A 13993-nucleotide genomic window follows, 5' to 3' on the forward strand; every position below is an offset into this window, starting at 1 on the left:
TATCAGATTTTTCAAAGTGACACATCCTAATAAAGATGTAGGAGCCTGTACTGATAAAACTCTTGCATTCAGTTCAGCCCAGGGAGAATTTGTTTTGTTAACAAGAGTAAGACTATTTAAAATAGCCTATATTCATAAGAACAAAATGCAAAAAGAAGAAAGGATTTGAATAACTAATTAATAATACTATGCAGTATACTTGGAATTTGCAAAGAGGTTCAAGAATTTAGCCCATTTCTTTGAAAGTTAGTAAGAGAGAGCCAAGATTAAAAGCACACCCTTGGGTATCAGGATTTTATTTATATAATGTCAGTCACTCTAACACCTGTTGAGCCTGAGAGCCATGCTGCCCTCATAATGCCCCTATGAGGCTGCCTAGAACAGGGTCAGCTAGTGAGGCCTGTGTGGGTGAGCAAGTGAAATAACAAGAGGAAATGTCTGAGGGGTCCCTGAGGGTAAGAAAAAATACAAATGTTGGTATCTTAATTCTTCCAAACCTAAGTAGTTTGTCTTGTGGTAGCAGAGTCATTCTACTAATGGAAACACCAGAATTGGTGAAAATTTTGAAAAGATAAAGCTGTTCTCTAGGATTCAGTGACTTAATATCTTGCAAACAAGCTAAAGCTTTGTTTTGAATAATACAAAGCTGAACTCTTAAAACCTACTTGAATATAATGGACACCGAAACATTCAAAATACTTTTAGAGGCTTAGATATAAACATAATAATAATATAATGGTTTGAGGGTTGTACTGAAAGTTGTAAGTCTACATTTAAAATGCAAAATGCATATAAAGGCAGATGTGTGCTTCAGTGCTTACATAATAAGTGCCATTCTTTGTTACTTAAAAAAAAAAAAAGTCGAGTAACTTTGTCCTGAAAATTTATAAGAATATATTATTTCAGGTGAATACAGATGAAAAACTGATGTGTTCATGGCTTAAATGAGCTAGAAGTTGTGTTTTATTACTTAGCCCTCACAATATCTCTCTGAAGTGGTACTGTCATTACCTTTCAGGTATGAAAGGTATGAAAACTGGGAATTAAAGGAGTAACTGGTTCACAATAACAGACCAGTGAATGTTGGAGTCAGGACATTAGCTCATTATTAGACTCCAAACCTAAGCAACCACTAAAAGTTACTGGTTAATTTAACTAAATTCCAAGTACATAAATAATGTTAACTCCCCCCCACAGCCACCATTTTTTAAAAGATATTTATTTTTTAGTTGTAGATGGACACAGTATTTTTATGTGGTGCTGAGGATCAAACCCAGTGCCTCACACATGCTAGGTGAACACTCTACCTCTAACCCACAATCCCAGTGCCCACCACCACCATTTTTTTAGGGGGTGTTGAGGTTAAGTGCTGGTCATTGAACTGATGGCTTCATTCATGCTAGGCAAGTGCTCTATCACTGAGCCATATCACTAGTCCCTAATGAATCTTTCTTTATGAATAATTTCCATAATGAACTTTTTTAAATTAATTTTATTTTTTTACACAAATGGAGCACAACTTTTTATTTCTCTGGTTGTACATGACATAGAGTCCACACCATTTGTGCGATCATACCCATCCATAGTGGTAATAATGTTCATCTCATTCTACCAACTCCTTCCCCACGCCCCATCCCCCTTCTTCTCTGCTCAATCCAAAGTTCCTCTATTCTTCCCTTGCCCTAAACCCATTATATATCAGCATCTACTTATCAGAGAAAACACTTGGCCTTTGGTTTTTTGGGATTGGCTTACATTATTTAACATGATATTATAATGTACTTTTAAATATCTGGTAGGTAATAACTGTAGATTAAGAGTAACCACTAATAGTACAAAAATGTAAGAAGTTCAGAATTTCAACTAAAACACTCTTTAATGAACTCCAACTTATTCAGTTAACAGATTGGAAAGCTGTGGACTAGAAGCTAACATAAACTCAATAGCAATATCGCTATGATTAGAAGTTTGCAACGTTTTAGGATAAACACCAATTAAAATCCAGTGATTCTAATCAAATCCACTCAACATAACCAGGTTTCCATTGCAATTGAATAAACTATTTTAAAAACAATTCTTTGGGTTGACAAGTCTTTTAAAAATTTTTGTATCCTAATGTGCTTTACAATCTTGGCACATAAAATAGGGACCCAATTTTTTTTAAAGTAAGGAAGCATAGTCATTAATTTTTAGGATTGAAACACATGTAAGTTGCTACATGCTTGTAATTTTTTAATGTATTTGAACATTCCTCTGCTGGGAACATAATTTATATTGTATCAACAATAATAGTAGTTTCTGATTCCCATGTGGCTTTTAAAGAACTCTTTTTGTTGTTATTGTTTCAGCTTTGGTGATCTAGAGAAACCCATACAGATTTAATACTACAAAAAAAAAAAAAAAAACACACTTAAAGCATTTAAGTATATGCTGAAAATTATTTACAAAAACCCTGAAATAAGTAGAAAACACTACCTTATTTGAAAATGTCTCTTAATAGAAGCCTCATGATTCAGTTAAAATGTGCAGATTAGTTATTGCACATGTTATAGGTTGCTGCTTGAAAAGTTCCTGTTTAAGAATTCAAGTCATGTTTTCTCTCATTTTATATTTTACTTCATAAGTTAATTTTTTCCTCGGGTATCTAATATAATTTCTTTTTTGTGTAATTACTGCTAACTTTTAAAAAAATGCATATTTCAAAGAGAAATAATGTTTAAAAGATGTGAAGCAATTAATCCTGGAATGCTGGAACCACTTTTAAAGTATTTTAAGCACATCTGTATTATATTACACAGGGAAAAGAATGATGTATGCATTCTATGGTCTACGGACACTAGGTTGGCTGGTGTAGAAAACTTAGGTTATTTTCTATTTTAAGTTTCTTTTCAATATAATATTCTGTGATTCTAAAATTAACATTTAAATTCAAGGGGTAGAGTGACCAGAAAAAGACATCAGGTTTTATAGTAGGCTTGGTTTTACATTGTGTTAAGCCTTCCTCCTATTTGAAAACTGTTGCCCAGAACAAACTTGGAACATAGAGAAATCAGTGCACTAGAGTTCTGAGTAGTGTGCTACATACTCAGCTTTGAGTTAGGGTATAAACAATTTATTAATTAAGAAATACCAACATTTGTGAACAATTTACTCTTAAAATTACAGCAGATTCAAAGTGTATCCTGATGAAAGCCTCACTCTTGAACGCTTGTATCCCATTGTGCTTTCTTGACGGGGAGGGGAAAGGATGGAGTTACAACTGTCAGGATAAATTTTTCACATATAAATATCATCTGTCATTGGTAGAGATGGAGAAGAAAGCTGAAGAATTCTGCACTGTACTGGTGGACATGTTCTCAACTTTTTCTTCTTTGACTTGAGATGATACTCATATGCTAACATATTTGTATATGCCACTGCTGGTGAGCTAGCTTGCATTTTTCTCCCACCCCAAATGCAAGTAAAAGCTTACTTATAGCAAAAGAGATGCACCTTTATTCAGCTTAAATTTATGAAGTAACAATTTGAGGATTTCATACCTTAATGAATATTTGTATCTAATTACCTGTAACACATTTAACAGTTATATCATAATACTATGACTGATACTCTCAGTATTACTTAAATTTTATGCTTTTGCCTCATTCAGAAACCTAAACCTTCCAGGCACAGTGGTGCATGCCTGTAATCCCAGTGGCTTGGGAAGCTGAGGCAGGAGGATCTCGTTCAAAGCCAGCCTCAGCAACAAGTGAGGTGCTGAGCAACTCAGTGAGATCCTGTCTATAAATAAAATATAAAAAATAGGGCTCAGTGGTTGAGTGGCCCTGAGTTCATTCCCTGGTACAAAAAAAAACAAATCAACCTAAATCTATTTTTAATTTTTTTTATAGTTGTAGATGGACAGAATGCCTTTATTTTATTTGTTTATTTTTATGTGATGCTGAAGATTGAACCCAGTGCCTCATGCATGCTAGGCAAGTACTTTATTGCTGAGCTACAGCCCCAGCCCTAAACCTATTCTTTCAGAATAAAGGAAAACCAAATTTAATTTTATGGCAGTATAAATTCTTAGAAACCATTTATAATTATAATTGATTTTTTATAGATATATTTTGTAGCCAATTATTTTCCACCATATATTAGAAATTATTTCTCATAAGGTAGTTTGTTTGTTTTACTTTTAAGGCTCAAAGTAAATATAATTGTGGAATTTTAATTTTTACCTGGTCATTCTTTTATCCAAGATAAAATCATAATACATTAAACATAAATATGTAGAATCTTTATTCCTGCTTGATATGAAAATTAATGACTTAATTTAAAGATTTCCTAATGTTAGAATATTTGATACACTTTTGATTTGGTTTTGGAACCTCCATATAATAGCTCTTTTATCTGGTTTTCTTAGGTGGCATTAAACTTATAAATAATGGCTACTCAGTTAATATCATCACCTTTAAAATATTTAATGTAAGAGATTCTCTGATGTATGTTTTAGTTATTAGTCATTTTGAATGCTAAGGATATATTTGTTTGTGTGTTGCTCTTCTAATTACTAAGATATTATGAACTGGATCCTTATAAAAGTCTCCTAGACAACTTGAAGAACAAAGTGATCATTGAATACCCAACGTTATATGTTGTATTGAAAGGATCTAGTGATGACATGAAAGTTCTTCAACAAGGTAAGTAAATTTATTCTTAGTACTTACTGTGACTCTAAAGAAACAAAATAATCATGTGACTGCCCTTATTTCTTTACATATTGTTTTTCCAGTATATTTACAGACTTTTAAGAATTTATTCAGTAGCTACAATTAATAATATAAAGAACCAGGTAAACAACTGCTGCTTCTGTCGTATTTGAAAGCATTATATCAGTTTTATAATGCCAACTTTAAATGAATGAATCGAATTGAATATCTGGCTATAATAGGGTATTTTTTTGGTTTATTGGAGTTTTACATGAAGAAATAAAATAACTCTAGTTAAAACTTTTTCTTAAGACTCCTAAAATGAAGGATTACAAGGTATTTTTAGTATCCTACCTTACAGCAAGGAGCAATGTTGAAAGGAACATGTTTAAAATTTTGGCTGCATTTAGACTAAGGTGGTACCATGTCTTGACCCTTTACTTCTCTTTTTAAGCCTACTGGTTTTATTTCCTTTTAATTATGCACAGAATATTTGGCCATATGGAAAAGTATTATACCTAGAAAAGGTATACATAAAGGTTGAGTATATAAAATAACTTATACATAGTTATTAACTATTAACTAAAGTTCCACCCATGTCCCACATGGACCATGGAAATGGGGTTCCCCTGGGTGGAATGGGCTGGCTGAGAAATAAAAACTAAGAGAAATAAAATACAAAAAAAAAAAAAAAACACAGAACACAGTAAGTAGTTTCAAAAGCAGGGGCAGGACAGGCAAGCTGATCAGACTGATCAAGCTTCTAGACAAAATGGAGCCCATCAGAGGACTTCCATAGAATGTTCTTCTCCAAAAAAGGTTAAAGGTGGGCTGTACAATCCCTAGCGGGTTACTATGGCTTATTTTCATAATACTATGAGGAATCTTCCTAGAAGAGCAGAGGGAAAGGTCACATGCATTGGGCATTGTATTGCCGAGGTAGAGCCAAGGAAAGTTCCCAGAGCCAGGCCTATCTCTCTCCCTGGCTTCCATGCTGAGAGACAATTCTCATGTGTTTCTCAGATGGCTTCTTGCACTAAAGTAAATAAATTATCTTTGAGAGTATAAGATTCTAGAGAAAAAGTAAAATTCAGTAATTACTTTTTTTTAAAAGGTAAGGGAGATTATTCACCATAACTAAAAACTATTAGATAACCTTTTCATCTAAAAAAAATAATGGTATAGGCCAAGTTTAGTTATTTTATAAATAAATAAATAAAACTACAGAGGAGCATGGAATCCTTGCCTTGGGTTGATCTCTGTTTTTTGGGTTTTTTTTAATAGTATTAATTGACATGTATGGTTCAGGTTGTATTGTTGCACCAGCTGTAATAGGTAGTAACCTATGTTGTAAGGTGTTCTCTGTACATGTGTACGAGCTTTTTTCTTTCTTGGCACAAGTTACTAGAAGAAATATTTTTTTAAGGTGACCAAAATTTTGTCCACACCACAATTTGAAACTAGATTTAAATTTAGCAAACATGAAGTTTTTAATAATAAATTATAGGCCTCTAAATACTATGTTCATTCTTTAATTTGAGAATATACAATTTTTTTCTCTAAATGAATTAGAAATTTTAGTTTTAAATGATTGGTTTCACTTTTTTAAACTTTAAAAACTTTTTCTTTAATATAATTCATATAATGCTCTCTTTAAATAGCTTCAAGGAAAATTGTTTAGTAATGTGAGTTATTAGCCAGGGCAAACACTGTCTGTGTAAATAAACACAGCACACACGGCACCTCTTTCACCTTGTTTAGGAATACACATTCAAGTCTTCCTGTGATGAAGCAACAGGAATAGCTACTTGGATAGCATACTTGTAACCTTAAATAAAATTTGCTTTATTTTTCTGCTTAGTATATGTTTGATTTTTTTACCGGAATACAGGTAACTAGTGTTTTCAATACAAAGGATTATTTAGAACTGCTGTAGCAAAGAATTGAAGACAATCTGACAGAATTTAAAGATCATACCAGAGTTGTCACATCATAAGTACACACACCTTAACAATAATACCAGGTCTTCCTATACATGCATTTCTTTTCATAAGCACTTCAAGGTGCCTGTTTCTTTTTACATTCTCATAGCATTTGATATTCTGCAGGGTGGTCACTTGATGAGGAGGGAGATTATATAAGATCACAGCATTTTCTTTGGAGAGCCTTGAAATTCTTTCTCCAGAAGCTGGGAAGAAATTGGATTTGGATCCTGATTTCATAGCACAAGGTGTCTCTTTTCTAGTTTAGGGGGAAATGTGCTTCTGGGCTGGGATTTAGTAGGTTCCACACTTTATGGCTGTTATGTTTGTCATGATTGTAGGTTGCCATAATTTATTTTTTCAGAAGTCTGCCTACATTAATCAGCAATGGGTGAGATTTTTGTTGTTGTTCTTTTTAAGGAATGTGAAAGGTAAAGCAAGTAAGGTAGATCTCTAGATTGGAGATACACACACAGTTTTGATTAACCCTTATATTAATCCAGTGGGAACTGCTCAAAATGATGTAACTGGCTTTTGGGGCTCTTGTTTACCAAAGTTCGACTAACAAATTTAAATGACATAATAAAAATGTGCTGCATTTCAGTCCTAAGTAAAAAGAAAATGGAGCCCTGTTGAAAGAAAATTAGATAATTTTAGTAGGCAAAGAAAGAAAAATGCTTTGTATACTACTACAAAGCTCCATTAATTTAAAAATCCCAGCAAAATTTATTTCTGATGTTCTTATAACTCAAGTTTAGAAAATGCCTCTACTTTTAGAGAAGGAATCCACCCAAAACTGATTTTTTTTTTTGTGGAGGGCCGGAGGACTACTGGGGATTGAATTCAGAGGCACTTGACCCACTGTGCTACATCCCCAACCCTATTTTGCATTTTATTTAGAGTCTCCCTGAGTGTCTCTCTATTGCTGAGGCTGGCTTTGAACTTGTAATCCTCCTCCCTCAGTCTCCTAAGCTTCTGGGATTACAGGCATGCCCCACCCCATGGGGCAAAATTGGTCATTTGAATTAATAAAAATACCTAGTGTAGCAGCTTCCTTGATTAGGCCAATAAATCCTTCACTTTGCTTTTTTCCTCCTTCTCTCTCCTTTCTTTATTCCTCTTTATCCTTCTCTTCCCTTCTAGTGTATACAGCATGGGTAGAGATGGGATCTTAGCCACATGAAAACACGTGGTGTAAACTTTATAGTACAGTGAGTACTATAATGGTTTATGTAAAATTTAGGGAAGCCATAGGAGAAACCAGTTAACTTTTAATGTCATGGAGGCACTTGAAAGACTGCTGGAGTTTACAAAATTGGATAGAATTTATTTCTTTGCCTTACTCATAGAAAAGACTCAGTAAATACCATTTTTATTGTTGATACAATCTGAAATCTAAGCAAACCCTAGGAGTTTGTCAGTTGGAATATAAGGCAAAGCCCCAGATACGTGGTTCTAGAATCAGTTTTTATAAGTTGTTAGCCCTTAAGTATCTACTATGCCTCTCTTACCTTTATTTTCCTTATTTACCCAGTGGAGATAAATAGCTATAAGCCTTGAGCAAAATATTGTGTATTTGACTTGCACAAAAATTTCAAAGGGTTTTTATGTATTATTTCCTTTTGTTTGTATTATGTAGAAAGAAATAAATAAGCAGATACTCTGGTTCCCGTTTTTTAGATTAAAAAACAACAGCAACAACAGGTAAAAGATGGTGTGCTTGTATTGATTGAGCATGTTTGCTCTGCATTCTGGAGATAGATGCAGGTAGGAAAGGTCCAGTTTCTGTTCTCAAAAAGCCATTATGAGATAATGGAGCTTCATCTTGCTTACCTTAAGCAAGACAAGAGCCTCAGAGGAGCTTTATTTCTACTCTGAGTTTATTTTCCTGTAAAAGGAAGGATATGTCAATTGGCTGTCTAGTTTTCTGTAAGCCCACATTCATTCTTCATATACTGGCCCTTAATTTTAAGTTTAAAAAAAAATCATGGAAAATTTTATTCTAACCACATGTGGCCTGCCTGTGTGATAATAGTGATCTATTCAGTGGCGTGCTTATGGGATTATACCCACACTGTAAGTACCCATTCCCAAGTCTTCCACAGAGTCAGGAAGGATGTTACCTCACAATATATAATTGCTACTTTCGGACATCATTTCTCTATTTATTATGGCCAAAATTGTATATCCCAGCTGCCTGGGACATAACGTGGTTTGTCTATCCCTATGAGCAGTGTTGTTGCTATGCATCCGAAAGAAGGAGAGATGAGGGAAAAACAGAACAAGCTAAACAGAAACAGTATAAACATTTGACTATTTACTTTTTTTTTTTTTCAGTGAAAAATGAATCTACCAAGAACCTTGGCAGTGAAAATTGAGCACTTCTTCTGGAAGAAGAAGGTGAAAATTCCAACAGTTGCAGAGAATTAGGCATTGATGGGCTTTTGGATAATTGGGGTATTATTAATGGGCAGTTGGAATTTTTTGATTGTCTGACAAGTACGCAGTCTAAACCTTTTGTTGACTTTATGTAAGGGCCCTTTTTTTCATAGTATGAACCCCTGTTGAGCCTGATCAACATAGACTTTATTAGGCTTCAAATTTTAATATGTTTACTCCTTCCTATAACCTGGAAACTTTTTGTTAGTTTGATGCATGACCGCACTCAGATCACCAGAGTCATCAAGTGCATTGAAAGTTGGCATTCTCTGTAGTGGAACTTCACTAAAGAGAACCGTTGTCCTACGTACCATCTAGTCAAGGAAAACTAATCTGCCATCAGTTGCCATTCTTGTCTTTGGAGTATACATACAATTTTTCACCTCTTTAAGACAACTTTTATACTTGGGAAACTCCCAATATATTGTCTTGTGGAAAGGCTTAAATAAGTACTGTTAACTACTATTTCCTATATTCAGTTCGTAAAATCAGCACCTCCACATTGTTTGAACAGTCAGTGCTCAGTGCAAATGAACTTGCCGCCTATTCACTCAATGAGCTATGTTTCATGAATTCCATGCCTCATCTCAGTCCTGGTCCACTCTCATTACCACATAAGTGGGTGTTATAATGACCATATTGATGCTATGTTTTGCTACATCTAGCAGTAAAGAAGGGGAGAATCATTTGGAATTCTTTGATGTGCTATTGAAACGTATATGGCTTAATTTATACCTTATGACAGTTCTCATACTGAAATTATGGTTTGCTAATTTTGTTGGAATTTATAGTTATGAAACTGCAATGTGGCTATAAAAGAGGAAAGGATTATTACATCTGTATTGCATCTGTGTATTTAATGGTTAAAAAACAATGATAAAATTGGACATTAATGGAATTCATTTTTATTTTACAGTTGAAATAAGTTTTAGACCAGAAAGAAATCAGAGGCATTAAAGAGACTTTGAAGGATTAGAAATATGAAAAGGTAATGAGTATAGGAAAAATTAGAAGAACACAAATGTCCATATAACCTGGCATAGAAATTAAAGAAGAAAATCCAAAAACAATAGTGCCAGAAAGACCATTGGTATAAAAGTACCAGTGGAAATGTGCTTCATAAAAATGCATTTTGAGAAAAATATTTACATTCTAAAGCAACTTCAGAAATCTGATATGATAAAAGATTTATATAGAATTGTGTTGTTTATGATATTACTAGATAGACAGATAAATTGAATTTTAAGGGATTCAGTTTTATCCAAAAGTGTAATATGTCTTATTAAAGCAGGGAAGAGGTAGGATGAATTGAATCAAATGTGTTACACAGTTTTGGGGAAAAGTAGAACAAAGTACCCCCCCCAAAAAACGTGATCTGAATATTGGGGTGGAAAGGAATTTCCAGACGGTGAATCTATTAAGGTACAGTCCCATTTCTAAGAAAAATGTTGAGCTCCATCTCTGCTAGATTTTAAATTGAAAACTAGACAAAACCCAAAGAATTTATCATCTAATTTCCTTTAGCCCAAGAAGAAAAAGAAAGAAAATCCCCCTGCTCGTATCTTTGCCATCTCGGTTTTCTAGAATTAGACCTTTCCAGAAATAGGCTATTTCTCAGGAAAGAATTTAGCTATCAGAGTTCACCTAAATATAACTCTCAACTCATTTGATTAATATACACATTTATTCCTGCAGGTTTTATAATAAACATGGTTTTAGTGAATGATGGTGTCAAAGGTTTGGAGGGGGTAGAATTTAAATAATTCACTGAGAGTCCTGCAAGTTTTTAGTGTTAAGACTCAATTTCTTTTTAAAGAGGCCTTCTCCTTTTGAATTCTTTTTTTTTTTTTTTGCTTTTGATGGATACAACACAATGCCTTTATTTTTATGTGGTGCTGAGGATCCAACCCAGGTCCCGCCCGTGCTAGGCAAGCGCTCTACCACTAAGCCACAATACCAGCCCCTCCTTTTGAATTCTTGACAAATTCTAGTGAGTAAACAAACTCCTTGACACACATTAAGTTCAACTCCTGCATTTTATTTGTTAATCACATTTTAAGATGAGGAAAAACTTCACCTCATCTTTATTTTTAAACAATGATTTTCTAAGGGAAAATAGGCTCTCCATAATCATTAATTATTACATATAGGATTAGTAGCCATAAATTATACAAATCTTCCATCTGTTCCTATTATAAATACAGAGTTACTATAATAGATATTTAAGATTCTAAAGTATCATTGAGCCAATAGAGCCTATTTGTTTCCCTGTACAAATAGTGGGATCCATGTTTTTAAAAATATGATAAAATGATAAGCATATAACTGTTGCACCAGAAATTTCCTTTATATATTATGTTTAATTGGGTTGAAATACACGGTATATTGTACTGGATTATCTCATGTTTTACCTGATTTAATATTCCTAAGTTTTACATAAAGATATATTTTTTTATTTAATTGTACATTACTGCACTACAATGTGTTAAGTTTATTTTCATGTAGATGTTAATGCACTTTGGAAGTAGGGGGTTATGCTGAGGGTCAAACAAGAGCCTGGTAACACTGAGGTAACACTGAGCTATACTTGAAGCCCATTAAGGCATCTTTGATTATTAACCAGTCCTCCTTCAGATGTAAGAAACTCAAAATATTATCAGCATAAAGAATAACTGTTGGCTTATTTTTAGGGAAGTACAGGCATTACTATATCCAGGCACCCAAAGAAATCATTGTACTTGCGAGGTACAGTGGCACATGCCTCTAATCCCCAGCAACCAGGAAGCTGAGGCAGGAGGATCACAGGTTCAAAGCCAGCCTCAGCAACTTATTGAGGCCCTACACAACTTAGCAAAACGAGATCCGGTCTCAAACTAAAAAATCAACAAAAGGGCTCAGGATGTAGCTCAGTGGCAGAGCACCCCTGGGTTCAATCCTTGGTAGTAAGAAAAAAAAGACATCTTGCCATCCCTCACACTTGACTCTGATTTTGTTGTTGTTTTGGTTTTTTTCTCTAGATTGGTTTTCTCTTTCATGAATACTTTCTCATTGGGGATGTTCTGTTTGGAGTAAGGGATAGTGCGGTGAAGGTGATAATAAGTGACAGTTTCAGATTTCCTTCTTGATAGTAACTAAGTCATAACAGTAAGCTATATAAAATTTTGGAGAACTACTTTGATTTTGCCTCTATTGGATCACATTCTGAGCTGATCAGGAGAGGAAACTTCCCCAGAGAAAGAGGGAAATATTAGAAAAAAGGGAGCAGGTAAAGAAAGATGGTTACTGAAAATAAAAGTTATAGTTCTTTATGATACCCTATTGTGAGTAGCAAGAAACTTTTTATAAGAAGTAAAATTAAAAATTAACCATTGAGCTGGGGATGTGGCTCAAGCGGTAGCACACTCGCCTGGCTTGTGCACGGTGCTCGTTTCGATCCTCAGCACCACATAAAAATAAAATAAAGATGTTGTGTCCACAGAAAACTAAAAAATAAATATTTAAAAAATATATTCTCTCTCTCTCTCTCTCAAAAAAAATAACCATTATGGGCTTTTTTTTCTTCTTATCTATTTGTGTTTGACATGTTGCTGCTAGTTTAACTAGATGCATGTAGCACCAATCCATTTCCATCACCAATTTGGAAAATTTTTCCAGTTTCATCAAAATTGGAGAAACTTGCTGGGTGTGTTGGCACACACCTGTAATCCCAGCAGCTCTGGAGGCTGAGGCAGGAAAGGACTGTGAGTTCAAAACCAGCCACAGCAACTTAGTGAGGCACTTAGCAATTCAGTGAGACCCTGTCTCTAAATAAAAATAAAAAAGGGCTGGGAATGTGGCTCAATGGTTAAGCATCCCTTGGTTCAATCCCCGGTACTAGAAAAAAAGAAAAATATTGGAGAAACTTGGTTTTGAAATTAGAAGTGTAGGTAGACGTGGTGGTGGTGGTACACATTTTATTCCAGAAGTTTGGAAGCCTGAGGCAGAGGGATTGCAAGTTCAAAGCCAGCCTCAGCAAGTTCAAGGCCCTAAGCAACTTACAGAGACCTTATCTCAAAATTAAAACATAAATAAATAAAAAGGGCCAGGGATTCGGTTCAGTGGTTAAGCATCCTTGGGTTCAATTCCTGATCAAAAAAAAAAAAAATCAGTTATGCAAAGGAAGTTTTCTTCAAAATCAAAACTACATAAATAAAAATTAGCCTTTTTTTTAAGAGAGAGAGAGAGAATTTTAATATTTATTTTTTTTTTTAGTTTTCGGCAGACAACATCTTTGTTTGTATGTGGTGCTGAGGATTGAACCCGGGCCACACGCATGCCAGGCAAGCGCGCTACCGCTTGAGCCACATCCCCAGCCCCCAAAAAATAGCCTTAAAAAAACTTTTGGGGTTCTGAACATCACTTCAAAGTATTTTCTTTCAACTTTGGTAATTAAAAACTATAAAGTATATGTGCATGTTTTTTTTGTTTTGTTTTTTAATGAACATAATGTAAACATTTTCCATTCTAGGGTGTGGGGGACTCCTATTTTGAACTTAGAACCAAATGCATCCTTTAGTCTTTGATAAGTGACTGTACAACTCTATTTTCCAGTTTCATATTCTTGTTGAATAAAGTATTCACAATCCTTAGCCTGACCTTTGGTACCCTCTATAACTTGGGCCTAACCTAACTTTACAGCTTCCTTCCTTACTCTTTCTTTCTTTTCAGCCCCCCAAAAAATAAAGGTCCATTTTCCCAACACCTTTTATATCCTTTCCCCATTATGTCATCTTGGTAGTCTTGTCAAAAATAGTTTACCACATGTCTGTGGGTTTATTTCTGAGTTCTCTGTCGTTATTTAATATGTGTTTTTATGATAATGCAATGCTATTTTAATTT

At 34.3% G+C, this 13993-nt stretch overlaps 1 protein-coding gene across 1 annotated transcript in view; it reads left to right on the plus strand.

The window, feature by feature from the left end:
• The window catches only part of Znhit6 (zinc finger HIT-type containing 6), a 61596-nt gene extending 47853 nt beyond the window's left edge, over window positions 1-13743 (plus strand). The window contains 2 exon segments of the mRNA XM_076863632.1: window positions 4561-4685; window positions 9014-13743. Of these exon segments, the coding sequence (XP_076719747.1) occupies window positions 4561-4685; window positions 9014-9054 (166 nt within the window). The 3' untranslated portion in view covers window positions 9055-13743.
• Window positions 13744-13993: the final 250 nt, after the last annotated feature.

The sequence above is a fragment of the Callospermophilus lateralis genome, chromosome 7 (genome assembly GCF_048772815.1).
Source record: "Callospermophilus lateralis isolate mCalLat2 chromosome 7, mCalLat2.hap1, whole genome shotgun sequence".
NCBI classification, from domain to species: domain Eukaryota; kingdom Metazoa; phylum Chordata; class Mammalia; order Rodentia; family Sciuridae; genus Callospermophilus; species Callospermophilus lateralis.